The sequence below is a fragment of the Rhinatrema bivittatum genome, chromosome 11 (assembly GCF_901001135.1).
Source record: "Rhinatrema bivittatum chromosome 11, aRhiBiv1.1, whole genome shotgun sequence".
NCBI lineage: Eukaryota > Metazoa > Chordata > Amphibia > Gymnophiona > Rhinatrematidae > Rhinatrema > Rhinatrema bivittatum.
This window is the reverse complement of record NC_042625.1, coordinates 87,730,233-87,758,185: the sequence shown is the minus strand read 5'-3', so window position 1 is coordinate 87,758,185 and position 27,953 is coordinate 87,730,233. Positions and strand designations below refer to the sequence as shown.

General features: G+C 43.2%; 1 protein-coding gene across 3 annotated transcripts in view; it reads right to left on the bottom strand.

Moving 5' to 3' along the window:
* Positions 1 to 8,661: 8,661 nt before the first annotated feature.
* WASF2 (WASP family member 2) overlaps positions 8,662 to 27,953 on the bottom strand; it is a 71,574-nt gene continuing 52,282 nt past the window's right edge. For all 3 annotated transcript variants that reach the window (XM_029572053.1, XM_029572051.1, XM_029572052.1), the window contains exon 9: positions 8,662 to 13,629. In XM_029572053.1, the coding sequence (XP_029427913.1) occupies positions 13,472 to 13,629 (158 nt within the window). In that variant the 3' untranslated portion in view covers positions 8,662 to 13,471. The remainder of the gene's footprint in view (positions 13,630 to 27,953) is intronic.

Here is a 27,953-nt window from a genome sequence, read left to right as displayed (position 1 = left end):
AGTTAGCCTGACTTCAGTGCCAAGAAAAATAGCGGAACGTGTTCTAAAGATCAAAAATCACAGAACACATAGAAAGACATGGTTTAATGGAAACAAAGTCAGCATTGATTTACCCAGGGCAAGTCTTGCCTCACAAATCTGCTTCACTTTTTTGAAGGGTGAACCAGTAGATGTTCGTTTTTATAACGAATCGTTTTTATAACGAATTGAAATATCATACACTATTTCTTAATTTGTTATATATCGGCTAAAACGTGAAATGAACACTTTTGCCCCCGAATTTTTGTGACAATCGTTTTTCGGGTTAGCACGCACTAACTCCCATTAGTGTGCGCTAACAAAAAACATTTTTTGTTATTTTTTGTTAGCGCACACTAAGCCGAAAAACAATTTTTTACAAAAAAAAAAAAAAAAAAAAAGCCGATCCACAGGAAAATGAGATTTTCCCATGGCCACACAAACCCGAAAGTGCAAATGATTGGGCACCCGATGTACATCCCTGGTAGATGCAGTGTATTTGGATTTTCAGAAGGCATTTGATAAAGTTCCTCCTGAGAGGCTTCTAAGAAAAGTAAAAAGTTATGGGAGAGGTAGCAACATACTTTCATGGATTACAAACTGGTTAAAAGACAGGAAACAGAGAGTAGGATTAAATGGACAATTTTCTCAGTGGAAAAGGGTAAACAGTGGAGTGCCTCAGGGATCTGTACTTGGACCGGTGCTTTTCAATATATATATATATAAATGATCTGGAAAAGAATATGACGAGTGAGGTTATCAAATTTGCGGATGATACAAAATTATTCAGTGTAGTTAAATCACAAGTGGATTGTGATACATTACAGGAGGACCTTGCAAGACTGGAAGATTGGGCATCCAAATGGCAGATGAAATTTAATGTGGACAAGTGCAAGGTGTTGCATATAGGGAAAAATAACCCATGCTACAGTTACACGATGTTAGGTTCCATATTAGGAGCTCCCACCCAAGAAAGAGATCTAGGCATCATAGTGGATAACACATTGAAATCGTCGGCTCAGTGTGCTGCAGCAGTCAAAAAAGAAAACAAAATATTAGGAAGGGAATAGTGAACAAAATGGAAAATGTCATAATGCCTCTGTATCGCTTCTTGGTGAGACTGCACCTTGAATACTGCGTACAATTCTGGTCACCACATCTCAAAAAGATATAGTTGCACTGGAGAAAATGCAGAGAAGGGTGAGCAAAATGATAAAGGGCATGGAACAGCTCCCCTGAGGGAAGGCTAAAGAGGTTAGGGTTGCTCAACTTGGAGAAGATATGGCCAAGGGGGATATGATAGATGTCTACAAAATCATGAAAGGACTTGAATGGGTAAATGTGAAATGGTTATTTACTCTTTTGGATAATACAAGGACTAGAGGGCACTCCATGACATTAGAAAGTAGCACATTTAAAACAAATAGAACAAAAATTATTTTTCACTCAACACAGTTAAGCTCTGGCATTCATTGCCAGAGGATGTGGTTAAGGGCAGCTAGTGTAGCTGGCTTTAAAAAATTGGATTTGGATAAGTTCCTGAAGGAGAAGTCCTTAAGCTGCTATTAAACAATAGGTACTAGCCCCTGCTTGGTGCCAGCATTCGTAGCATGTTTTCTATTCAGTGATTGGGTACTTGCCAGGTTCTTGTGACTTGGACTGGCCACTGCTGGAAACAGGATACTGGGCTTGATGGACCCTTACTCTGACCCAGTATGGCATATTTTATGTTCTTATATAAAGACCAATTGAGATCCTCAGACATTAGCAGAATCTTCAAAAGACTGCTTCCACAAATTACATATTCTGAAAAGAATAAAGCCACTTTTCCACGCGCAAGATTTTAGATCAATCCTGCAAGCAATAATCTTCTCCAAACTAGATTATTGCAATTCTCTACTACTAGGCCTCCCAGCTTCTTACACCAAGCCTTTACAAATGGTACAGAACACAGCAGCTAGAATACTTACAAACTCCAGGAAAATCGACCATATCTCCCCCATCCTCAAAAACCTTCATTGGTTACCGATCCACTTCAGAATTATGTACAAAACCATCATGATTATCTACAAGAACATCCATCAACACACTCAACTTGACTTACAAATCCCTTTTAAAAAATACACAGCCGCCAGACCCATCAGGGAACATTACAAAGAATCACTTCAGGTACCTCATGCCAAAACTTACCAACATAAATCCTACAGTTCAAGAGCTCTTTCATCAGCAGGTCCAATCCTCTGGAACTCCATCCCACCGGACTTAAGAAAAGAACCATGCGCCCCAACTTTTAGGAAGAGACTAAAAACGTGGCTTTTTAAAAAAGCGTTCCCAGAACTGGATTAAATTCCCCACCCATCAGCACAAACACAAAGTTAGTGAACTGTAATAAACCCACTAACTTCATACGCAGTCACAGCATCTTATTATTATAATTCACAACAGCATCATATTTGATCATTTTTGCTACTCATCTATATTTTTATACTATACATATTTATTAATTGATACAGTTGGATAAAATGTTAATATTCTTCCTTCAATTTCCTCCCCTTTCAGATCCTAGTTATTTTTCCCTGTTTTTTGTAACTTTCTCACATCCTAAATATTGTTATTATACCTGTTAAGTTTCATTCTATATGTGACGTTGAATTGGGAAATGTTTTACTATGTTACTCTCTGCCTTTACTCACATTGTTAATTGTAAACCGGGTTGATGTGATTCCATCATGAAACTCGGTATAATAAAAATAATAAATAAATAAATAAATAAATTGTATCTTTCAGAAGTAACTTGCAGGCCACAAGGCCAGTAACAAGCTGGCAATTTCAATTGTCTCCATTTTAAAATTCCCAAATGAATGTGCAGGGAGCACAGCAGGTAGTAATAGCCAGGAACCCCAGGGTTTCCACTCACTCAGCACCCTCAGGAGCTTTTTAGCCAGTCGCCTCTGCAACCCTGCTTTCTTTACAGGTTAGCATGCTCAATCACAGCTCCCATGAGCCAGATGACAATTCTCATCTAATTCATGTCAAAAAGCCATGGCATTTAAACTGAGAAAGTGCTGGCAACCAAAATGGGCTTGGGGCACGATGCAGAAGCAAAAACAGCCTTCAAGAGGAAAACAATCAGGATGTAGAGGTCGTCTAAGATCATGCATATAATTTAAAAGCAACTGAATCTAGAGAGACCAGACACATGCAAACTGGAAAGCAGCATGCACATCTCCACCAGTGGTTTATGGCATCCTATAGTCAAGGTTTCAAATTTTACTTTTCCAAACACTGATGCACTTGTCCAAATTGGGGTTGGTTTTGTTTTTTTTTTAAGGAACTTGTCATAGTCTTCTTTAGAAGATTGTGGAGACATACCAGGGCAAAAGTAATTTTAGTGAGGAATTTGACCTCTAGCTCCCCTTCTTCCCCTTTAACCTCCATTCCCAGCACAGCCTGTCAGCCATCAGTCATGCCTTCTTAATCTCTTTGACAGGGTGTAAAACCTTCAACTTTTAAACCAAAAAGGCCATACCTTTATCCCCAATCCTCTTATCTTAGCCCTGCAGCAGATCACAAAATACTGATATTGAATGCACACGACAAGAGCTCGTGGTAAGGAGCCTGATGCGCTTGGGAATAGCTTCTGTGGACTGTTTCCTCCTCTTTCCAGAACAATCAGAGCTAGGGCTGAAATCTGCCACCTTTATTTTAGGGTCTCTCTCAACTTTCTATAGGCCAGTCATTGTAGCAGCAGTCCTCAGCTGGGGGTCATGATGGAGGGCTCTAAATCTAGCCACTAGGTGTCACTATTGCACAATGATCATCATCTTCCTCCAACACCCCCCCCCCCCCCCCCGGGCTGATAACACTGCCTGTGCAACATTCCCAGCAGCTATAAAGAGCAGGGATATGCATTCATTACATCCTTTTCGGCATTACCCACGTATCTCACCAACTTTATAGCACAGGCAAAAAAAACAAATAGGATGCACATAACGTTATTGAAAAATACATGCATATTATCCATTTTTCTACGTGTACGATGAAGTTGGTAAGGTACGGAGGTACCGCTGAGACAGATGTAATGAATGCACATCCCTAATAGAGAGCAGAGGACCTGATCTGTGAAGCAAACCCAAGTCCCTCCGGCTGGCGTCTACAGCAGTGTAACTGAGCTGGCTCATCAACCTTTTCCTACACTGTCTGCATCTGCAGTATCCGCTTTGTGCGGCATTCGAGGTGTTTGAGCAGCTGATTAAGCTTCTCTCTCTCTCTCTCTTTTGGAAGAGAATCTACATGGTAGGGCAGGGGTGGCCAACGTCAGCTCTCAAGTGCCCCAAACAGGTCAGGTTTTCAAGATATCTATCATGAATATGCATGAGAGAGATTTGCACGCACTGCCTCCACTATATGTAAATCTACCTCATGCATATTCATGGTAGATATCCTGAAAACCTGGCCTTAACCACCCCTGGGCATGGGCAATGCCTATGGTACAAGTCTCAACACCCACTATTTTGAAAAAGTCATAGCTTCCTTTGTCTACTTGTATTCCAAAGTAAAACAAAATTGCTCTTCTTTTTTCCCTTTGAATGTTTTCATGCAATACCAGCACCAGCAATGGGTTGCTAGGAAATGCTACCCTGGTATACTTCAGTTCCAAAGTGTTAAACGCAAAAGAACCGGCATCCTTTTTGGATAAAGCAGGCTTACTTACCTGTAACAGGTGTTCTCCTAGAACAGCAGGATGTTAGTCCTCACACATGGGTGATGTGATATAGGACAAAGCCCAGCCCAGAGAACTTATGACAAAGTTTCTAGAACTTCGGGTACACTGAGCACGCGTCATCCCTCTTCAGTCTTGTAACATAGAATTACAATAGAAACATAGAAACATAGAAATGACGGCAGAAGAAGACCAAATGGCCCATCTAGTCTGCCCAGCAAGCTTCACACATATTTTCTCTCATAAATAAAAATAAAATAATAAACAATAGGAGAAACCCAACTCTGCGGGGTGGCGGGTGGGTTTCGTGAGGACTTACATCCTGCTGTCCTAACAGAACACCTGTTAAAGGCAAGCAACTCTTTCTCCTAGGACAAGCAGGATGGTAGTCCTCACACATGGGTGAATCCCTAGCTACAGGCTGCTCCCCAACACAAAAGGGGACCAACAGGCACAACAACAGTGATGTTGGTAACAGAGAGGGGAGACAGCCTGGACCCACGCAATGGGCCCTAGGCAGGGAGAGTTGGGTTCTACCCTTCAAAGAGATTCTGGAGGAAAGACTGGCCGAACCTACTGTCACATCAGCCATTTCTATCCAGACAGTAGTGTGATGTGAATGTGTGAAGAGAACCCCTTGCAGATCTCCTCCACGGGAACTACTAACAAGTGGGCCACAGACATTGCCATGGCTCTGACCGAATAAGCCTTGACATGACCCCCAAGCCAATTGGATAGTGTCCGTTTGGCAACAGCAACTCTCAATCTATTTCTGTCAAAAGAAATGAAAAGTTGGGTTGACTGTGTATGGGCTTCTGCCTGTCCAGGTAGAAGGCTAAGGCTGTCTTGTAATCCAAAATGTGCAGTGCTTTTCACCTTGGTGTGAATGGAGCCTGGGAAAGAATGTTGACAGGATGATTGATTGGTTAAGATGGAAATCAGTCATCACCTTAGGGAGGAACTTAGGGTGTGTGTGTGTACAAGACCACCCTATCATGATAAAATTTGGTATAAGGTGGACAAGTCACTAAGGCCTGGAAATCACTGACCTTGCATGTTTAAGTGACCTCCACCAAAAATATGACCTTCTAGGTCAGGTACTTCAGATTACAGGTGTGCAGCAGCTCAAAAGGAGCTTTCAATAGCTGAGCTAGCTCCACATGAAGCATACAACTACACCTTGATGGTATGCTCCAATTGCACTTCGATGAACTCTAATGGAGTTTGTTTTTAGGCCAGTCTCCAATAGGTGCAGAAGATAGTCAAGCAGTTTTTGTGTGGGGCAAGAGAAAGGATCTAGGGCCTTCTGCTCACACCACACAGAAAACCTCCACATCAGTCCGTAGAACATTCTAGTGGAAGGCTTTCAAGAACCTGAGACATTTTTGGAAAGATCCAGCAGCTGCAGAATCAGCCTCTCAACATCCAGGCTGTGAGTGACAAGGCCTGGAGGTTGGGATGCCACAGTGCTGTCCTCAACGGAGCTTCCTCCTCAGAGGAACTGGCAACAATCACATCAGGTGGGGGGAGCATCAGTGCCTCGCTGGGCATCTATGGCCCCCTGGGAACCAGCACCAGCTAGGTCAGTTACACCCCAATGAACACATCAAGATGCTCCACAACAGTTCCAATAGGGACAGTGCGGGCACCAGTGCCACTAGCTTGATGCTCTGCAGTGCCCAATCGACCACCAGTTGGACTCTGCGCTCCAACTCCTCCTCAAACGTTGTCGATGCCAAAATGGACTGGGAGGCAGGAGGGGTGGCCACTGGCCAGGTCCTCCTTGGAGCCTTGAGATGGATCGGCGACTGTCACCAGGACCAGTAGAGACAGTCACAGACCCCTTGCATTGCTGGAGGATAGGTACTCACCGCAAGGTCGCTTCGGGGGCATTATGGCAAGTGCTGACACTGACCCGAACCCTGCAATGTGCATCAAAGGCAACCGGTGCCGATGTTTCCTCAGCTTCCCTTGGTGCTCGGCCTGGTCTTTCCCCAGAGCAGAGGTCGAAGATGAAGAACCCAATATCCTCGACTTGGAAGAGACCAAAGGGGCCAGTCCCCGGCGCCCCTAACCACCGGCGGCATTGATAGAGTGGACAGCCCATCGATGTCGCTGGCTCGGTGTAGCTCCATGGTCCTTTGGCATAGATGCCACTGATGCAGATGTCAATGGCTCAGACTTTCTCGCCCCAAAGAGCTTCTCCATCTTTTTGAGGCGGGCACGACATCCCTTCAGAGTCATTTGGTCACACAAGCGGCACTGCTGGACATTGTGTGATGCCCCCAGGCAGAGGATGCACACATTGTGTGGGTCCGTAATGGACATAGTCCTTGGGCACTGACAAAAACCCAAGGCCATGACGATACAAACCAAAGGGGCGAAAATGACAGCAGAGGCAGCAAGTGATCGACGCTGGCGAGCACTGAGGCACCACCACCACAGGGGAACGGAAGTGAAAGAAAAAACTTACCGAACCACCAAAAATCTTAAGATAAAGGGGAACTGAGAAGGACCTGCATGTGGGAAAAATCAGATACCGAACAGTGAAAAGTTTTCCAAATACTTTTTTTTTTTTTTTTTTTAAACAAAGAACATGAGCTCAGTAACCACGAGGCAAAAACTCTGCAGGGAAAAAAAGGAGACTGAAGAGGGTCTCGCGTGGACATGCGGTATGGGGCATGCTGGGCATGCTCAGTGTACCCAAAGTTCTAGAAACTCTGACATAAGTTTTCCATGCCAGGCATCATCCAATGATGTCACTCATGTGAGGATTACCATCCTGCTTGTCCTGGGGGAATAATTTTATTACCTGCCTTTTTGAACACCACAATAGTGTGGCAGTATATAATCAGGGATTAGCAGTTTGCTATAGAATAAGGTGCCCAACAATATGAATAATGCCTACTTTGAATACATACAACCCATCTTACAAACAGCGTAAACCTAGCATCTCAAACCAAATAGAGTGTTGTAGCAGTAGATTCGGATACTTAAAAAACAGTGAACGAGGTAGCTCATCATAGTTTTGTTTAGTTGAGAGCAGTTTGAAGTGGAGAGTTTGGTCTTAAATGCCTGCCAAAAGAGCCAGGCTTTTGCTTGCTTCCTAAAACAGTAGTTGTTCATTTGGCTGAGCTCTTCTGGAAGAGGGTTCCATAAGGCAAATGATGCTCCCAAGAAGAAGGATTGGTATTATTTGTCCTTTTGATTTAGCACCAGTATTATTACGGAGGCCCCCAGTAGGATCTTAGTCGGTTAGAGGGAATATACAGGGACAGTCATTCTATCACAGAATTAGGACTGTCACATCTTAGACCCTTGAAGATCAGTATCAGGATTTTGAATTGGGATCCCAGATGGGACTAGAAGCCAGTGTAATCTGTGTAGGACCAATGTAAAATGATCACGCAACTTGCATCCTTCTAGCAACCATACAGCCGAATTTATGGAAGGCCCCCAACTGTAAGACTCTTGTAGCGAGTGTTACAATAATCCAGCTGTGTGGATACTGATTAGGTTCATCTTCTCAATGAGAGGGCACAGTCTTCATAAATTATGAAGTTTGAAGAAGCAACTCTTTACTGGCACCTGCAGAAGTCCAAAAGTCATAATTCTACACATTGCCATCTGAATGCACTTGCAGCATCTTTCCAACCACCCTGTAAGGTGGTTTCTCCAAGAGATTGGTTACCTCTGCAGACTTTTATGTTAGTGAAGAAATCTCTACCTCATCTCTCTTAGCAGGGGTTATGGAACCAAGAGTCATGTCCAACAGATGAGAACAGCCTTAAAAGCACCACTTAAGAGAACTATTATGTATGCAGGCATGCTTAATCATAGAACACTTCCCTGACCCTCACAGAATAATAAAGACATAATTTCAGGATGATCATTAAGTACAGAAGCAGAAACAAAATAGATGAGTTGACAGAAAAGTTTATCTTTTTTTCAAAAGTTTACAAAAATGCATGTTTTATATGATCTGAGATAGTCTATGGAACGAAAACACACAAGTATAGCCAAGTCAGAGCACAGTTTTAAAAAAGGTGTTACAAGTGGGAACAGAAAAATCTCTGGGATTCCTGAGAGACAGGGCTCACTCAGCTAACAATGTAAAGGCACATGATGTAATCTGATCAGGTTTTGGGGACAGAAACCTAGCATAGTCTTAAAAAAAAGTCAGAAATATAAAGCTGTTACAAAGGTCTCAGAACACTCTTAAAAAGGACCAATGACAATAAGCAAGGTTAGATGAAGTACTTTGTTAAGATGCTAGAAACATGATTATGAAATCAAATACAAATATTTGCTATCACACTACTACTGATTTTTTTTTTTTTAAAAAGACATTGTGAATTCTGAATGAGAATCATAATCATTTTCTAATTTCAATGCAAGTGCTCTGAAAAGCGGCACACAGTCACTCTGCAAAATCTATAAGATGACATAGGAAAAAGTACGGTTCCATTTCAAAATTAATTACATAGGTTGGAAATCGCAGATAACATTTAGCATACACACACACATGAAAAAATCCCCCCTCCCATATTTGCATAGTTATGGTAATTCTGTGCTGCCTTTTTCAAATTTTAGATAGGAGATCACAACTGCCCAATAACAGATTCACCAGGCCTGCTTGGAATCCTCATTTATCTCCAAGACACTGCAAAAAGTTTAAAATTAAAAAAAACGCAATGTAAATCAATTTATTTAAAAAAATAAATAAATCCCCTTATTGCTCCATGTGCACAGTGTCTTTCCCTGCAGTTGGAATATCTACACTAGAGGTGCATTCATTGGAAACGAAACAGGAAATTTGAACTAGATTTCCCGCCTTGTTTAAAAAAAAGAAAAATGAATCAACTTGTAGTTTTCATTCATTTCATTGCAAAAAATATAAGACAGTCACCCCGCCAATAAAAAAAACATGTTCTCTTGGTCCCCTTTCCTCCCCGGACCTTCATTCTGAAAATCTCCTCATGGGGCCAGAGCGACCCCTAGTGGCTCCTGTCCTGCAGCTATTGCAATGGAGAACTGGGGAGGGTGGCTGCAGACTCAACTTTTTCACTTTTGGTTTTAAATGGTTTGTTTTTCATTTTAATTGAAAAAAAAAAAAAAATGAACCTCCTTTCCATAAAAAAAAAAAAAAAATAAAAAATATGTCTGTGCACACCCTTAATCTACACACACAACATTTATATTACATTCAATAAAATAAGGCACTTTATGCGCTTTTTATGGCTCTAAGCACAATTTAAGATACAAAAAGTTATTTTTCACATGAACAGCTTTTGAGAAGGGACTGAAAAAAAAAATCAAACTGCTTCAGCCACCAGCTTCAAGACTTTGAAAATGTAGAGACTGGACACTTATCTGCCTGTCAGGTCTTTAGATTTATTTTCTTTTTAAGATTTTGCTGGTCAGAATGCACTTCCTTCCTGCCCCCATGCAGGGAAATAATGCCTGCCCGACAGGGGACCTCCTCTACTCTAGCTCAGCATGCCTCAAAGCAATCACATGGTGACCTTCAGAGTCTGCTTTTCGCTTGCCTGACCTGCTGAAGTTGCAGGACAACTAATGAGTCGCTCCCTCCTCATCTCCTCCCCTCGTATACTGGCACATAATGGCAGGCAGCAAGCAAGCTAAAATATGGAATCTTTCAGTGCCTTTCTGCAGCTGGACAAGGTCACCCTTATGGCACATGGTCTGCCCACTGCACTTTCAAAACAACAACAGCAATCTACTGACCATTCTCTCCTGCATCCCAGCCTGACTGCCAACCTCACCTTCACTCCAATCTGATGTAGCTACTGGGAAGTCTAACCTTCCCCTCCCCCACCAAAAGCAATAATAAATCCATTCTTACATATTAACCCTGGCCCTCTCAAGAAACAAAATCCTCGGCCAGTCCATGGCTTCCCTTCCAGGACCCGATCTCACCACCTTTGGTCAGCTAAATCCCCAACTACCCAGAATCTGGAGTGTGGAGGACATAGGACCCACTGTTACTAAAGGTTCGCCAAGCAAAATTAACACACGCTAAACAAGCAAAGGTGGAAGGGAGGAAATATGCTTAAAAAGGAAACGCTTTTCACCTTGAAAGAGGCTTGGCAGCTGCGGGCATCGCACTCACTAACCTTCTAATTCATAAACTAAGAAGCAAAATGCTAGGAAGAGCCGACTTAGCTGTGAGCACACCCAGGTCTCCAAGTTCAGTGATGGGCACACAACTTTTAAATGCCCAGTGGCTTGGCATCTGAAAAGGGAAAATGGTTGGAAAAATTCTCTTTACATCATTCACAAAGATAAGAAAAAAACCTGAACTGGGAAAGAGCTGGGCTAAAGATGTCAGATTATTCCCAAAGATAATGAGTGGGCTCTATTAGATTGCTGTACTGGATCATATTCAGACCCACCCAATGATCTGCACCACCAGAAGAAATATGGGGCACATGTATTCAGAAGGAGATGGCAACTATTCTTTACATCTGGAAACTTGGATGCCTCTCCAATTTGTGCTGTTTTGGAATGTATTACATATTTTATACACATACATACACAGAGCAATATTACAATATAAAAATTTTTTACAAAGCTCATAAAATACATAGCTAAGTGGCCAATTGGCTACGAGAGCTGGTATCCCAGCCTGTGCTCACAGTAGCTGCAAGTTTACATCCCAGAGTTATTGGGGGTGGGGAAGGGGAGCGAGAGGGAGAGGCCGGCCACGTCCACACCTCTCAGGCACTGATTACATTAGAAAGTTAGAAAACCGCTCTAGACTTAAGTCATATGAATATATACAATAGTCAATCAGGTTTAGGTCCATTCCCATACTAACAGTGATTTTAAAGCTCAGTCACTTTACCTATTGGTTGCATGAATACAATAGTTAAAAATCTTAATGAGCCCTTCCCTATCTGGGACCTCCACTAACTGGATGGGGGCTGAACACAAGAAAGCCCATTCCCTCCTGGAAGGAAAAGAATTGACTCGCATGTGTCGGAGTTGGCGAGAGAGCTTGCTTGGTTCCTCATTAACTCATGAACACAGTGCATTCAGTTTGTAAGGACAGGCAAGTCCCACGTGCATCCCTTCTTACAGAGTTAATTCTTGTTTCAGTATGGTTGTGGGTTTGTTCACCATATGCATATCTGGGTGCCAAATCTATTTTTAGAAACAAGATAAATCTTCTGCACCCATTACTCAGAACTACTATAGTAGATATCTGCTGCCACCACCACCACCACCACGACTGTGCGCCCCTCCTTCACAAACATCTGTTACACATTACATCTCTCCCATGCACATCAAGAAAAAAGGGTGCGGGATTAAAATCTCTTAATGGCAACAGGGAAGGTGAGGAAAAGGCAAAAAGGCATTTCACATAAGAATACAAGAGGACATTGGTACAACAGCTCTGATTAAAGTTAAAATCATTTGGTCCCCAATACAGCCCAGGCAGAGGCTAGGAAGGGAATGGGAAAAACCGTGAAATAAGGCTCTTCTGAAACTTTAGAGAGGGCTCTGCTTCTAGACAGGGATCCTTGCTGCCCCTCCTTAGAGGGAAGATATGACTGGCTGAAACTGGGGGGCACGCAAACGAGGATCTCACCGGAAATTCAGAAGGACTGTTTAAAGAATTAGAGATTTCTGTGCATTTGAAGGTGGAACTAATGGCAGCTACAATCTGGGAACCTCCTATTGATCACTTAATGTGTTTCCTATATTCAAGTCTGCATACAGTACAATGTCCTACTCGAGGGACTGGGAAATAAGGCAGCTGTTGGAGGGTGGGGAGTGTGTGAGGCGTAAAGAAGAGTACAGAGCCACAAATTCCCAAATCGGGTCTACAAGCCTGAAAGGTTTTTAAAACCTACAGACAGCACATTTCTGATCCTGGACTTGTACAATGCACCAGGGTAAGCGAGAGAAGCGCACTCTCAGATGGATACAGACTATGAGTCTTCAATCAATGCCCCCTTAAAGTGCAGCAACAGCCCACAACCAGTCTGAAGGAACACAGGGGCGAATCTCATGGTAGCCCAGGCTGAGATGTCCAAGTCCAGTGTGCTCTGCCCCAGCAGGGTGTTTACAGCTTCATAAAGGGGGGGGGAAGGGAGGGGGAGAGGACACCGCCTTCAGAACCACAGCAAGCTCTGAGAGACAAACTGTTCTAGGGCAGTGATGCATCTAGTGCTGGAGGCCAGGATATGATGAGGACAGCTAGAAGTGGCCAATACTGGATGACCTGGAAAAGTCAGCAAGGTGAGGACTGTGCCTACACTTCAGAAACAAGAACAGCTGCTGCACAGGCAGCTGAAGCACACAGTACATACAAATTAAAATATACTGTTGGCTGCTTATTCCTTGTATGTTCCTATGTAATCTTATTCTCTGCTGATTTCAGAGTGTTAAGGGAATTAGCACCTACGTCATCAACTTGCACCCTTTTAGTGATAATCAGCATAAGTGTAGTATTTACACAGACTCTCCACCAACCTACCCCACTTCCTCCAACCACCATAAAATTGGCCAGACTTATCAGCACTTCCAGGGAAGGTATTCAGAGCTCTCTCCCCCCTCCCCCCCTCAAAGCCTGCTGTGGGTGTCTCAGGCATGTGTTTGAAGGCACTGGTAAACCTCTAATCTTCGAGTCATACAGGACAGAGGAGCAGTTTTGGCAACACAGTGAGTGGCTGAATCTTTAGGAAGAGGTTTGTTACAGGCTCAGTCGGACCAGTCATCTTCGTCAAACTCGGAAGAGTCATCCTCCGAGTCACTGTACTCCACGGCGATGCGACGGGAGAGGATGGTCGCCACATCATTCCCCCCAACGTCCCTCTTCTCGTGCTCCAGCTGCTCCTCCACTTTCCGCAACTGGAATCCTGTAAGGAAAGGGAAAGGTGGCGATGGTAATTTGAGGCAGTGAAAATGTGGGAAAGGGAAGGAAATAGGAACGTTTCCCAAAGCAAATCTCATATAGTAATCTAATTAGTGCAACGTGTTACAAAAGTTAGCAGAGTTAGCAATAAATCACCTATTTTATTCTTTCAAAACCATTTACATTATCTAATATAATACTGTTATACAGTTATCACAATGCACACATCACAGGTCCAAATAAGCTTACAATTTAAACTTTGAAAACAAGGAGGAAATTAAGAGACTTGTTCTAGATCACACAATAGGCAAAGCAGTGCAGGCAGGATCTGAGTCACTTTTCCACATTTCATAGCCATTTGGCTAGTAGAACAGATGTCGTATGGTGACACCTGTGAAAAATGGTATAAACCTAATAGCAGCATAGAATCATACCCTAATAAAGTATACACAGAAAGCAGTGAAACAAATTTGTTTACCATAAAAGGATGTTTTCTGTAAATAGCAGGATGAATTAGCCATTACAGCAGCACCAAAGGGACTAGTCTCTCCTAGCTAGTAGAGCTTTGAAGTCTACTGAGCATGTACGGGAACTGCCATGCAGGTGGTGCCTCATGAGCCTCCTCAGTCTATATCATAACTAAATTTAAGTAGTTGACTCTCCAGGGAGGCGAGCAGATACTGCATGGCTAATTCATCTACTATTTACAGAAAACAGCGCTTATGGTAAGCAAACTTTATTTTATTTTTTTGTTTTATTGATAAGCAAGCTGAACTAGCCATTGCAAGTGGGGAGGCCCAAGCTGAGGGTTGCAGCAGAGTGATTACTGAATAGCAACCCGAACCCCACCTTGGAGAAAGACTACTGCGAGAATAGGTTACATAAAACTGCTTATCAGAATTTACTATCAGTCCTTGAGAGGTTGTCCAGACCGTAATTAAACATAAAAGTGTGAACTGATGACCAGGTTGCAGCTTTGCAAATGTCCTCGAGGGGCACTTCTCTAAAATGAGTCATAGCTCTGACTCTATGAGCCTTGACAGAGTCTGTGATCTGCAATTCTGCTAAAGTGTAACAGTGCTGAACGCATTTTGCTGTAAGTTCCGACAATGTACAGTTGGCCACTGCGACGCCAAGCCTGTTGGATCGCAAGATGAATAATTGCAAAGCCTGGCAATGAGCCGAGTTCTTCTCCTACAGCAGGCTAAGGCTCTTGCACAATCTAAGCTAAGAAAGGCTGTTTCTCCTTCATGGACATGCGGTTTCAGAAAGAAGATAGACAGTACGGTGATTGATTGATATGGAAAGCAGAGAACATTTGATAGAAATTTGGGGTTATTGCGAGGGCCTACCCAATTGTGGAAGAATGGCATGTAATGGAAAAGGGGACAAGAGCTTAGAGTTTGCCAATTCCTTTAGCTGAGGTAACTGCGAGAAAGAACACTTCTTCCATGTCAGGAACTTAAGAGAAGCTGTCTCTAGTGGCTTGAAAGGCAGCTTCATGAGTTGAGAAAGGATGAACTGGCTGTTTCTGTATCAGAGATATTAATGAGGTACAAGTCTTTCACAAATCCCAGTATCATGAATAGAGAGGGGCTTAGCACCCACTTGACAAGAGTTGCAGATTTACTTCTACCCAAGGAAGAGTAGATTTGTCTCCTCAGATACTCCCAGATTTCTGGCACCACTCCTTTTATTCACATACACCACTGCCATAACATTGTCAGATAGCACTATGACTGCCTTTCCCTCGATTAGAGGAAGGATATGACAAAGGGCTAGTCTGATTGCCGTGTTTTCTAGCCAATTTATGGCCCATGTGGCCTCCTTCTGAGACCAGTCACCTGACGCAGACAATGAACTACCCAACTGGTCAGACTTGCATCCATTGTGACTAGAACTCAGAAGGAAGCAAACAGACCGCCCCCTGCGAAAGGTTGTGAGAAAGAGACCACCATTGGAGGGAGAAGAGATGGGCTCCTCAGTCCCAGAATTACACCATGAGACAGAAGAGAAAGTCTGAGCCTGTGCCCAGGGAACCAGATCCAAAGCTGCCGCCATAGTCCTGAGCAGTTGAAGATAACCCCAAGCCCTTGGGTGTCGCAGAGCAGAGAATGTCTGAACCTGTCGAATCAACTTATTCACTCTGTCCGTTGTCAAATGCACACAACTTACTTCCATACTGAAGTGCACCCCCAGGTATTCTAAGGCCTGAGAAGAGATAAACTTGCTTTTTGTAAATTTGATAACCCAGCCCTGTGAGCTGTGAAGCCAGGGTATAAATCCCACTGCTACTCCTTGTGACCTTGGGCAAGTCACTTTACCCTCCATTGTCTCCAGTATAAATTTATATTTTGAGCCCTCAGGGAATAGGAAATACCTACAATACCTGAATGTAATCTGCTTTGAAGTACCTGAAAAAGAATATAAATCAATAATAATAAAAAAAAAAAAAATCTGTACTGCCAAAGCAAAGGAAGTAAAGAGGTCCTTCATCTTCCTATCCTGAGGATCCTTGAGAAGCACTCCCTTCCCTCTGGGATATAGTCTTATGCCTGGTTACCACCGTGACTAGAGTATTCACTTCAGGGTTCAGGAACAGACACTGAACCATGTCTGGAGGAAAAGGATACAACTTAAGAGATTTCACAGCCTTGAGGCCACTCTCTGGAGCGTCCCATTCCGCCAACACTATTTCTTCCACCGCAGAATGCAGGGGGAAAGCCTCGATGGAACTGTGGGCCCCCTTGATGATAGGATCCCATACCAGAACCTTCTTGACCTTAGAATCCACCAGCCGAAAACAAGATACCTCCTGATCAATCAAGGCTACAACCTCCTCCCTATGAAAAAGTGGAAACTAAGTCATCCTCCCTAGCAGAGGGAATTTCACCTTCTTCCATGGATCCACAACTGGCAGAGTCCAGCTGGTCCGCAGACTCGACCTGCATCTCAGTTACCCCCAGGGGCAATGGACCTGCTGTCTCCCTGAATCGCATGCGAGGAGCAGGTTCCTGAGGAAGCAGCTTAATAGCCTCAGAAGAAGCCTGGTTCTTCCCCTCAGGCATCAATAGCACAAAAGGCTTGACGTACAGAGAAGAAAAAAAACACCAAAACATATTTACAAAACTGCAATATTGACCACAAATGAGTCAAACAGAGGGCCCTTCTACAGGTGTGAAACCAGGGCATCTTCAAAATCTACTGCAGGACCTAAATGCAGCTAACTGGAGGCTCCCGCAGCAGTTTGACTTAAAACAGCCGACACTCTCGTCAAAACTGCCAAGCCAGAGGCCTCAGCCTGCTTGAGCTACCAATGCAGGCCCAGCAGAGAAGCAGTTTCTGATGGCGGGAGGAACAGCAGCAGCTCCTTTGGAGGATTTAGAATACTCCAAGAGTTTCCCTGATCTGAAACACTCTGAACACAATGGCCCCCCTCTCATATCCGTAAGCCCCACAATGATAAAATGGGCATTTCCATACACACCTTGCACCCCCCTCAGTGCCGCGTGAAACAGAGAAGACACTTGAGACTAGCTGCAACCCCCAAACACTTAGTGTTGAATACAACGTGCAGAGGTCAGCCTTCCAGTCTGAAGTGCCTCCAGCCTAACGTTATGCCAGGGGTTGCCAACTCCTGTCCTCAAGAGCCACAAACAGGCCAGGTTTTCAGGATAGCGACAATAAATGTGCATGAGATAGATTTGCATACAGTGGAGGTAGTGCATGCAAATGTGCCTATCCAGGAAACCAGGTCTGTTCGGGGCTTGTGAGAAACAGGAGTTGATCATCCCTGCACTAGGCCCTCTGCAACCTTTTTTTTTTTTTTTTTACGAAACAGGTTGCCATGTAGAAGGGGTTGGCAAAGGAAGGGCAGGAGGATTCTCTCTCCTCTGTTTTTACCTTTGTTAAAATGATCTTTATTTCCTCCAATCAATACCCCCTCCCCCACACTCTACCAAGTCCCCTCTGGGACTGGAAACCCTTCACACTCGGCTCACTACTGGGAGAACCAGAGGCCTGCCCTGCAACGTCAGTACCCATCAAGAAATTCTACCGCACCTCCAGAATGTTCCCATCTGCTGGGTTCTCCTGTGCCACCATAGTGGCAATGTCATGGTTCTGCCTCCGTCTGCTGGTAGGTGGGGCATAACCCACCTGCTGGGACTGAATTGGACTGGAATACCAGGATGAAATGGAATTTGTTTTTGCAAGGCTCACCACAATGATAAACGAGTGGTAGGCACAACATGGAAACAAGAGCCAAAGTAAAACTAAAAATTATTATTGAAGAAAGTAAGCACTCAATACATAAAAACAGGATGAAAAGCAAAGCAAGAAGTAAGCTTAACACAGAGGAACTGCAAAACAAACTGACCTCCAAAAGTAATGTGCCAACACGTTACAGACAATGGCTATCTCCAGGTGGAGATGGTGCACAGTGGTAAAGACCCAAAAAACAAAGCGGAAGCCAATCAATATTGCTGAGTAGCGAAGAAACAAAAAAAAGATCGGTATAACAAGGGACTCTTTATTCAAACTTGCCCGACTCTGGCCGAGTTTCACTCACATAGGAGCTGCCTCAGGGGCTACTGTACAGATGGGTTCTTTTAATATGACAACTTCAATATGAAACCATCACAATATATTTATTTATTTCACATTTTTCTATACCGAGCTTCATGGTTGAATACCATATCAGATCGGTTTACATCGAACGAGGGATAGAGAAACTTGTAACAAAAAACAAAAACGGAACAGTAAATTATAATCAGAAAGAGAGCAAAAAAGTTACATTGAACAAGGACTATAAACTTGGAGGCTTTACAACTTGGAGGCTTTACAGCTTGGAAGTAAATAGAGTAAAAGGCCCGAGCAGATTAGTATATACATATACATATATATATACATATATATATACACTAATACGATTCTTAGCGCTGTCAGTGCAGTCAATGCCACGGATATGGTATTCAGAATTGTACCAGGTATGATTAACAAAATATCAAAATTGTATAGTGCCGTCTCTCATAATGAATGGCAAAAGGGCACTCTCCCGTATTCAAACAGTCATTGTAAACAGGGAACTGCAGCGTATAGATTTGACTATGGAATAATTTTCCAAATTTTCTACGCATCAAGATGATGATAGATTTTTATGTTTAGCTGAATCTCGTTAACTTAATCCAAATATTTTTCCACACACAGTCTCTTATCATAACTTTCCAAACATGGTTCATGATACAATACATTAGAATGGATATCTAAAGTGGGAATTGCAAGAGAAGAAACAGACTTCTCAATTGTGGCAAGTGCTGACCACAAGCGGGTTTAGTCAAATCTGGTCTGACCGTAGGAGCCTGGACAGCATCCCGTACCTCCAGGGAGCAGGGAGTTGCATTGTCTAAACCCAAAGACGCCCAAGACTCAACACAGCATCATCATCTCTATCCCGTGGAAATTGATAAAGTGAAATGCAGCCATGCTGCAAAGCAAAGACCCCCCTCCTTTCACTGGTACAGAAAAATCTACTCAACTTTACAGAATGCTTGCGAGTTCTTCTGGCAAATTTAAAGATTTGGGGCTTTTTCTAGTGGTGTAACATGCACCGGTATCTTCTGGAACTTATTGCTGAAATTTAATTGCAGTACCTGCATGACATTCTTGGTTACTTTAATCAGTTATCAGCACCAAGGCTAGTGGGCACTGTAGCAGATTTTCTTTTTCCCCCAAGTGCAATGGTAAAACTGGGTTTAACACAACTGGTGCCTGCACCAACTCATATTGCATATAATATGTTTTGCTTTATTGTTTTACCTTATGTCATGGAAGAAGTAGCCTGGAGGTTAGTGAATCTACAGATGTAACTCTCACGGTTTGATCATTTTCTTATTCTTTCAGTCTCTGTGCACACTATTACAACGTTTTTCCAGCAGAGCACTTGCATACCATTTGAGATGGAAATACAATTTGTCAAGGAATTAAAAGCCCTTTGCAATATTTCTGAAATTCCGCCTTTAAAGGTGAATGGAATGTAGGGGTGGGCAATTTGTTTAAGAACCTGGCCCCAGAAAAGATGTCTTTTCTTGCTTTTCTGAAGAATTACATATCCAGAGAGGATCTGACATGAATTAAAAAAGTATGGAATTAGATAAGCAAAGATTCCCACTTCCATTCCAGATTCAACCCTGAAGGAGAAATTGTGCAGGCTAAAAATCGGTATTATACTCTGTCATTTCAGGACCAAGCCTCAAAAACCCAAACGTTATTCAGTGTGAAGCAGAGCTTGCTCCATTCCTCACAGCCGGATCCAGAATGACGTGACAGGCTGTTTCTCAAGATCCACCATCCCACAATCCAGTGGGAGCAGTGACAGGAGAGGATCACCTTGCTGGTAGCTGGAAAGAATCAGTAAGTACTGCTTGGAGAAATTTTTAAAACTTCAAAGTATTGGGGAGAAGCAAACTATTGGGGCATATTATTTAGTGTGTTTTGTTATAAATAGTTTAGTCATAAAGGCAGGCAACGAACAGAAGTTTGTGTGTTTGTATTTCCCAACCCTCCCCAGCTCATCCTTTAATTTATAGACAGGTGTCACTTTCACACTTAATAAATAAAAAACAGCCTTTTAACTTAAACTCAGAAATTCTCCACACCTTATCAAGAGTTTGAGCATTCCCCTGTAGGTCACTACTAGATATATAGTAATACACTAATACATTTAAAGTACCCTAATTAGACACATTCCTACTCCCATAGCAACCTAAAACTTAACTAGGAACTGAACAAATTTAAGATGAAGGCAGCAATCCAGCAGCAACAGGAGAGCCTCCCAGTCTTTTGCATCGAGTGTCACATGTATGATTTTTTACCCGCCAGTGAGACACATGTGTGCATCCGATGCAAAGAGCTCCTGACTCTCAGAGAATGAGTCCGATATCTGGAGGCTAGAGTGGAAGACCTGGAGGAGATGGAGACAGAGGTATATAGATGAGACCTTCAGGGGACATAGTAGCCAAGTCCCAACTCTAGTCTGGCAGCCCTGGTGCTGCCTTGGAGGAGTAAGGTTGTACCAGGTCATATAAAGCTGGTAGGAGGCGATCCGAGAGATAAGCATCGATCCCTGGAAGACACGCCGGCCAATGGCATCCAGGAATTTCTGTTCCTTACCTGGGGGAAAGAAGAGTGGGGTTTTGATCTTTTTGCCCTCTTTTGGGCAGATTCTACAACCACAGATTGGTGATCCAACTGAGGTTTCTGGAATCCTGGGGCTGACTGGACCAAATAAGTGGTATCAGCTTTTCTGTTGACTGGAGCAACAGAACCAGGGTGTTCCCAGTTCTTTTTGAGGAGATCCAAAAGAACCTGGTGAATAGGGATGGAGGTTATTTCCTTAGGAGCATCCAGGAATTGTAACAGCTCCATCATTTGGTGCCTATCATCTTGCTCAGTCTGTAACTGGAAGGGAACCAATTCAGACATTTCCTTCACAAAATTTATGAAGGACAAGTCCTCTGGAGGAGAACGCTTCCTACTTTCAGTAGGAGAAGGTGGCGATGGTAAATCATCGGTGTCTTGAGAAGAATCGTCAGTCCAGGTGTCATAGGGATCAGCACCTGTCCCTGTAGGAACCTGAGAAGGATTGGACAATGGTATTCCTGAAGGTCCTGGTCTAGGATCTGAAGGCATCGAGGGAAGTACTGGAGGCACCGATGAAGGCATCGAGGGCACCGATGGGCGCATCGGCATCGATGGTTGAGGCATCAGAAGGACTCCCGATGGAGGAATGCGGAATGGTGTTTCCCTTCCCGATGACAGGGTAAGCGGGGAAGGCACCGGAGCCATCGGTGACCCAGGATCCAATCGGTGGAATAGTGGCTATGAGCGCTTCCATCTTCAAGAGCAGCGGTGCCAATGCCGCCGGAATGGGATCGATGATTGGTTCCGCAACCGGCACTGAGGAACCTTGGAGTCTGTACATCGCCTTATCGATGGCCTCCTGAACCATCTGGTCCAGTTCTTCACGGAGACCTGCAGCAAGTAGCCCCGGCTCTGGAAGGGAAGAAGGAGGCAGAGGCATAGCCGGAGGGACCACCGTTAAAGGCGGAGTCGCAGCTCCCGATACCCGTCCGGGTGAGGGTTGCCTCGGTGACCTGGTCGCAGAAAGGGTCGGTGCCTTTTCTGGACGAGGTGTCTTCGATGGCAATGTCGATTTTCCTTCATTGATAGTCCGAGACTTCCGGTATCGATGCCGATGTTTTTCTCTACGATCCCCTCGGTCCTGAGGGGGAGTAGAAGTAGTCGAAGGCCGAGAAGTCATCAACGCTGGACGGTCACCGGTCGGTGGCTGATACTGGTGCGAAGTGGACAGTGCTGGCTCAGACGACGTCGATGCAATAGACGGCAGAGTTTGAGAAAGGAAGAGAAGTTCCACTTTCTCCATTCTGGCCTTGTGACCTTTTGGTGCCATTAAGGCACATTTGGTGCAAGTCAGGACATCATGCTCACACCCGAGACACATTATACAGACTTTATGCGGCTTTGTTATGGACATGGTGCGAGTACAGTCCGGGCAGAGACGAACCCTGACGCCATGGCCTTTGAAAAATTTAGCTGCGGTATGGTCGACGGCCAGTAGGCCGCGAGGGCCAAACTCGACGGGAATTGACCGAAAACGGGTAAAAACTTACCGGAGTACTGCGGAGTCAAAAATTCAAAGGAGGGACCCCTGTGGGGTATGAAAGTTTTTAGTAATTCCGTGAGGAAAATTCCTGTCAGGAATCTCTGTGGAGCTCCTTAACCTGCATGGAAAAAAGAAGACTGAAGGGGGACCCCTGCTGGCTGCAGGTTTAGTGCCATGCTGGGCATGCCCAGTAAGTGCCAGTCAAAGTTCTAGAAACTTTGACAAAAGTATTCCATAATTGGGCTCCATCCTGTGATGTCACCCATATGTGAGGACTACCATCCTGCTTGTCCTGAGAATCACATTTATCCCTATCAATTAAAAAGCAGAATGAAAACACAAACAAAAACCACATTTTGAAATGTTTGTATGCTAATGCCAGAAGTCCAAAAAGTAAGATGGGAGAATTACAATGTATAGCAGTGAATGATGACAGACTTAATTGTCATCTCAGAGACATGGTAGAAAGAGGATAACCAATGGGATAGTGCTATACCAGGGTATAAATTATATCGCAAAGACAGAGAAGAGCATTTTGGTGGCAGTGTGGCGCTTTATGTTCAGGATGGCATTGAGTCCAACAGTATAAAGTTCCTGCATGAGACTAAATGTACAATCAAATCTTTATGGGTAGAAATCCCTTGTGTGCTGGGGAAGTCTATAATGATAGGAGTATACTGCTGGCCACCTGGCCAAGATAGAGGGATGGACAGTGAAATGCTAAGAGAAATTAGGGAAGCTAACTAAACTGGTAGAGCAGTAATAATTGAAGATTTTAATTACCCTAATATTGACTGGGTAAGTGAAACATCAGGGTATGCTAGAGAGAAAGTTCCTGGATGGAATAAATGACAGTTTTATGGAACAATTGATTCAGAAACCAACGAGAGAGGGAACTATTTTAGATTTAATTCTCAGTGGAGCACAGTGTAACTGGATTTAAAAAAAAGATTTGGATAAGTCCCTAGAGGAAAAATCCATAAACTATTATGGTAATTAATAAGCAATAGTAGCTTGTGATTTATCTAATGTTTGTGTACTTGCCAGGAACTTATGACTTGGATTGGCCACTGCTGGAAACAGGATGCTGGGCTTGATGGCATATCTTAAAAAATAAGTAGGATTGGATGTGACTTAGCTGGACAGTTCAAGCCAATAATTTCAGATTAAGTGGGATTTGACAAAGGAGATACAGATTATGGAAGTTAACCTGAAGGAGGTTGAAGATATAGTAAGGCTTGTGTCCTACAAACACACTACTGGATCATTGTTCAAGTTCATTGTGTGTTAATAAAATCCCATACTGGGTTAGAACAAGATGTCCATCAAGCCCCAAATCCTGTTTCCAACAATGGCCAATTCAGGTCACAAATACCTGGCAGGATTCCAAATAGTAGATAGATCCCATGCTGCTTATGCCTTGGGGATACATCTTATGTCTGTGTACAGCCTATCCATGTGGCTTCAGTGAGGCCACTGTTGGAAAAAAAAAAATCACTGGACCCAAATAAACTAGAAAACCACTGTGCCATTTCCAATGTAGCTCATTTGTCCAAACTGATAGATAAAAGAGTTTTAGCCCAATTTTAAAAAAGGTTTGTTGCTGGCAACGATATTCTAGATACGGTTCAACCTGAGTTTCAGTACCTTCATAGCACCGGAACGGTCTTGATGATTTATGACAAGAACTTGCTAAAGGTTATTACTCTTAGTACTTTTCAATCTTAGTGTGACATCCGATAGCACAGGCCATCAAATTTTGTGATCATACTGGGCCTCTAAGTATCTGCTCTGGGGTAGTTCACAGCTGGTTGCTTCTTTTCTGTTAGGGAGAGGGCACCTCTGATCATTATCCCATTAGCTGTTGAGTTTGGCTGGGTACATTACTTTCCATTTGTTTAATATTTATTTGGAGCCACTTAAAAGTTTAGCGAGGCTGGGGTGTGTTTTCTTTTTCATATTTTTATTTAAGCACATGACGGAGAATAGTGAACATGAATCAGTACTGAACAAATATTAACAATAAGATTTCAAACATTTGTAAACAATCGGCCATAGTTCTTACAATAAATTCACCATCTTACCCCATCCATATGCGTATTTTCAAGTATTGCCTACATTGAAAATTACCCCAAAATACAGCCCTACCCATCCATTCATCATTCAAACACCTCACTGCCTAATACAATTCAGAAGGAAAGTATCTTTATGTCCAATCACCATTTTGTAGAGTACCCACTAGCTAAGAATGATTGCTTAAGGGACATTGGTAAAAGGTTGTATGTAAGTGCCCACAATTTCCTCTTGTACTTTCCGTCTACTAAGCTTGACGTCCAGTCTATCTGCATCCAGCCAGCAATTTTTTGGTACCACATCATCGGCGTGGGGCCTTCTGGCTTAATCCACCAAAAAAGAACACAGGATTTTGCCAACAATATCAAGATATGCAGATATTTTACTTGATGACCCTGGCAAGATAAATTCCCCACAAAAAGGCCGTTTTTGCTGCAGGACCGACTCAATAACTTTTGACACTACATTCCAAAAATGAAACAGAACTGGACATAAAATAAAATTATGGATCAATGTATCCTTTTCAACATGGCACTTAATGCATGTATCCGCATCTCTAAGTTTCATTTTACATGCCCTCAACCATGTCTATATACATTTTGTGCAACTTCCTGCAATCTTACTTCTATGGTAGTTACAAAGGCATAATCAAAATTTATCATTATCGCTTTCTCTGTTACATTTTTCTCCAGCGATGAATAAGCCAAAGGAATAAGCCAAAGCTGAATATAATGACAAAGTCTCTTTAGTGAAGAGGAGCTTATACCAAAAAGATAGCGTGTTATTGTATCTTTTAACTTTGGTAAATAAAACAATGACCGTTTTGTGCCTGCTCATATGAAGTACACAGTGTTGTAAACCACATTGTGCTTGTAACTGCCCAAAAGAGAACACATTTCTCTGGGTTGTATAGTAAAATTTCTCAATTGTTGATAAACCTTTATGTTCCCAATCTTTGTAAATCAAGTTATCTAGACCTGGAGGAAAAGCTGGATTACCCATCAAATCCAACGGCTTTGTGGCACAGGGATGGGGTGTGCTGTCAAGTCTTTGCTGATCCCCATTGGGGATCAAACCGAATAGCAGCACTGGAAAGGTTAAATGACTGCTCGAGGAACATACAGATTTGGATGTGTGAAAATAAACGTTAAGCCTTGCAAGGCAGAACCTTTATCAGTACGAAAAAAAAAGATGCAATGTTCCTCTGCCATTCTATATTATGAGATTATCATCCCATTGAAAGATCAGGTGAGGCGTTTGGATATAGAGATAGACGCTACACTGGTGCTAGGACCACGGATTTAGTCTATGTTGAGAATGTGTTTTTATTTGCGAGTGATTGCAAGCATCAATTTCTAGCGATTTGCCTGGTTTTTTATTTTTTGCTTTTTTTTTTAACTCGAGGATTTTGCCCAATTGGTTTACACTGTAATTATGTCAACTCTGGACTATTTTAACACCTTATACTTTTAATTACAGCCAAAAAGAACAAAGTATGTGCAATTAGTCCAGAATACTGCTGCTAGAGCTGTTAGTTGGGGTGACATTTCAGAAGCACGTAGCTCCTACCCTGCTGAAGCGCCACTGGATACCTGTGGTGTCACAGGCCATGTGTACAGGTATGACAGACTTCAGAGTCCTTCACGCCATGCAACCTGTTTATCCTAGGGGACACTGGAAGCCATATGCCCCAAGTCAATTGCGGCGTTTGCTGCAGGCAGAGGGAGGTCCCATCTCTGAAAGTTATTACATCTTTTGTATTTTTATCAACATTTATAATCCGCTACTTCAATGAAGATCTCAGCAGAGTACAGCAAAGCAGCAAACATGTACATAAACACAATTAAAGTAAATATAAAAAGCCTAAAACACGAAGCTCCTAATCGTGTCCCGTCCTGTGTGTTTGCTGGTGGAAGGAACACATTGTTGTCAGAAAGTCATCTTAACTACTTGTGGGCTTTTAGGTGTGCGTGGAAAACCCTACTTTTCACTCGATCAAAGTCTTGCCCCCTCCCCCTGGTAGAATTCAGCAGATGTAACTGTGAAACGTGGATTGTGTTTTATTTTAAATGATTATACATGTTATTTTGTAAGCTAAGGATGTTCACAGGAGGACAGTGGATAAAATGGAATAAACTGGGGTCGAACAGCACGCAATTGATGGGCTTAAGAAAGTAATAAAACTGCCTGGAAGATCATGGCTCAAAAGGCACAAAGCACATTCAGGACTGTCCCCTTAGGCTACAGCCATCCAACGCTGCTCCTGAGGTTCAGGGCCCAGCTTTAAAATCCCAAGTATCTGATTACAGTTTGGGGGGGGGGGGGGAGGGGGGAATCAATGGGAGATGGAGTGTATAGCAAATGATAAAAAAAAAAAAGCCCCCAACAAATCCACCCCCGCACAAATCATAGAAATGACAGCAGAAAAGGATCAAATGGTTCATCCAGTTTGCCCAGCAAGCTTACGGTAGTATCTGCTGTGTCGAGCAGGTTATCCCCATGCTTATCCGTTTCCTAAACTGTAAAAGTCGGGACCCTTTTTGGTTGCTGTCTGAATCCCATCTTCCTTTTCCCCTGCCGTTGAAGCAGAGAGCAATGATGGAGTTGTGTTATCAGCATGAAGGCTTATTGGTTAAGGGTAGTGACTGCCACACCAGCAAGTTACCCCCATGCACTCTTTTCTTCATTTCCTTCCTCTAGCTTTTAGGGATCCACAGTGAGTATCCCATGCCCCTTTGAATTCTCTCACTGTTTTTGTCTTCACCACTTCCTCTGGAAGGGCATTCCAGGTATCCACAACCCTCTCTCCTTGAGGAAATATTTCCTGACTTTGGTTCTGACTAGACCTCCCTGAAATTTCATTTCATGACCCCTAGTTCTATTGGATTTCCTTCCAATGAAAAAGGTTTGATGATTGCACATTATTAAAACCTTTCAGGTATCTGAAGGTCTGTATCCTATCTCCCCTGCACCTCCTCTCTTCCAGGGTATACATATTCAGATCCTTCCACCTCTCCTCATTGGTATTCTGATACAGACCCCACACCATTTTGGTCGCTCCTCTCTGGACCACCTCCATCCTGTCTCTGTCCTACCTGCAGATACAGACTCCAAAACTGAACACAGTACTCCAGGTGAGGCCTCACCAAGGACCTGTGCAAGGGCATTATCACCTTTGTCTTACCACCTCCATCCTGTCTCTGTTCTACCTGCAGATACAGACTCCAAAACTGAACACAGTACTCCAGGTGAGGCCTCACCAAGGACCTGTACAAGGGCATTATCACCTTTGTCTTACTGGTTTTTCCTCTCTCTATGCAGGAAAGCATTCTTCTAGCTATAGCTATCGCCTTGTCACATTGTTCCGCCATCTTCAGATCTCCAGACACTATTACCCCAAGATCTCTCTCCTGGTCCATGCACATTAGTCTTACATCCCCCATCACATGTACAGCTCTTCTGGATTGCTGCACCCCAATATATGACTCTGCCCTTCTTGGCATTGAATCCCAGCTGCCAATCTTTGACCACTCTTCCAGCTTTCTTAAATCACTTTTCATTCTCTCTACTCC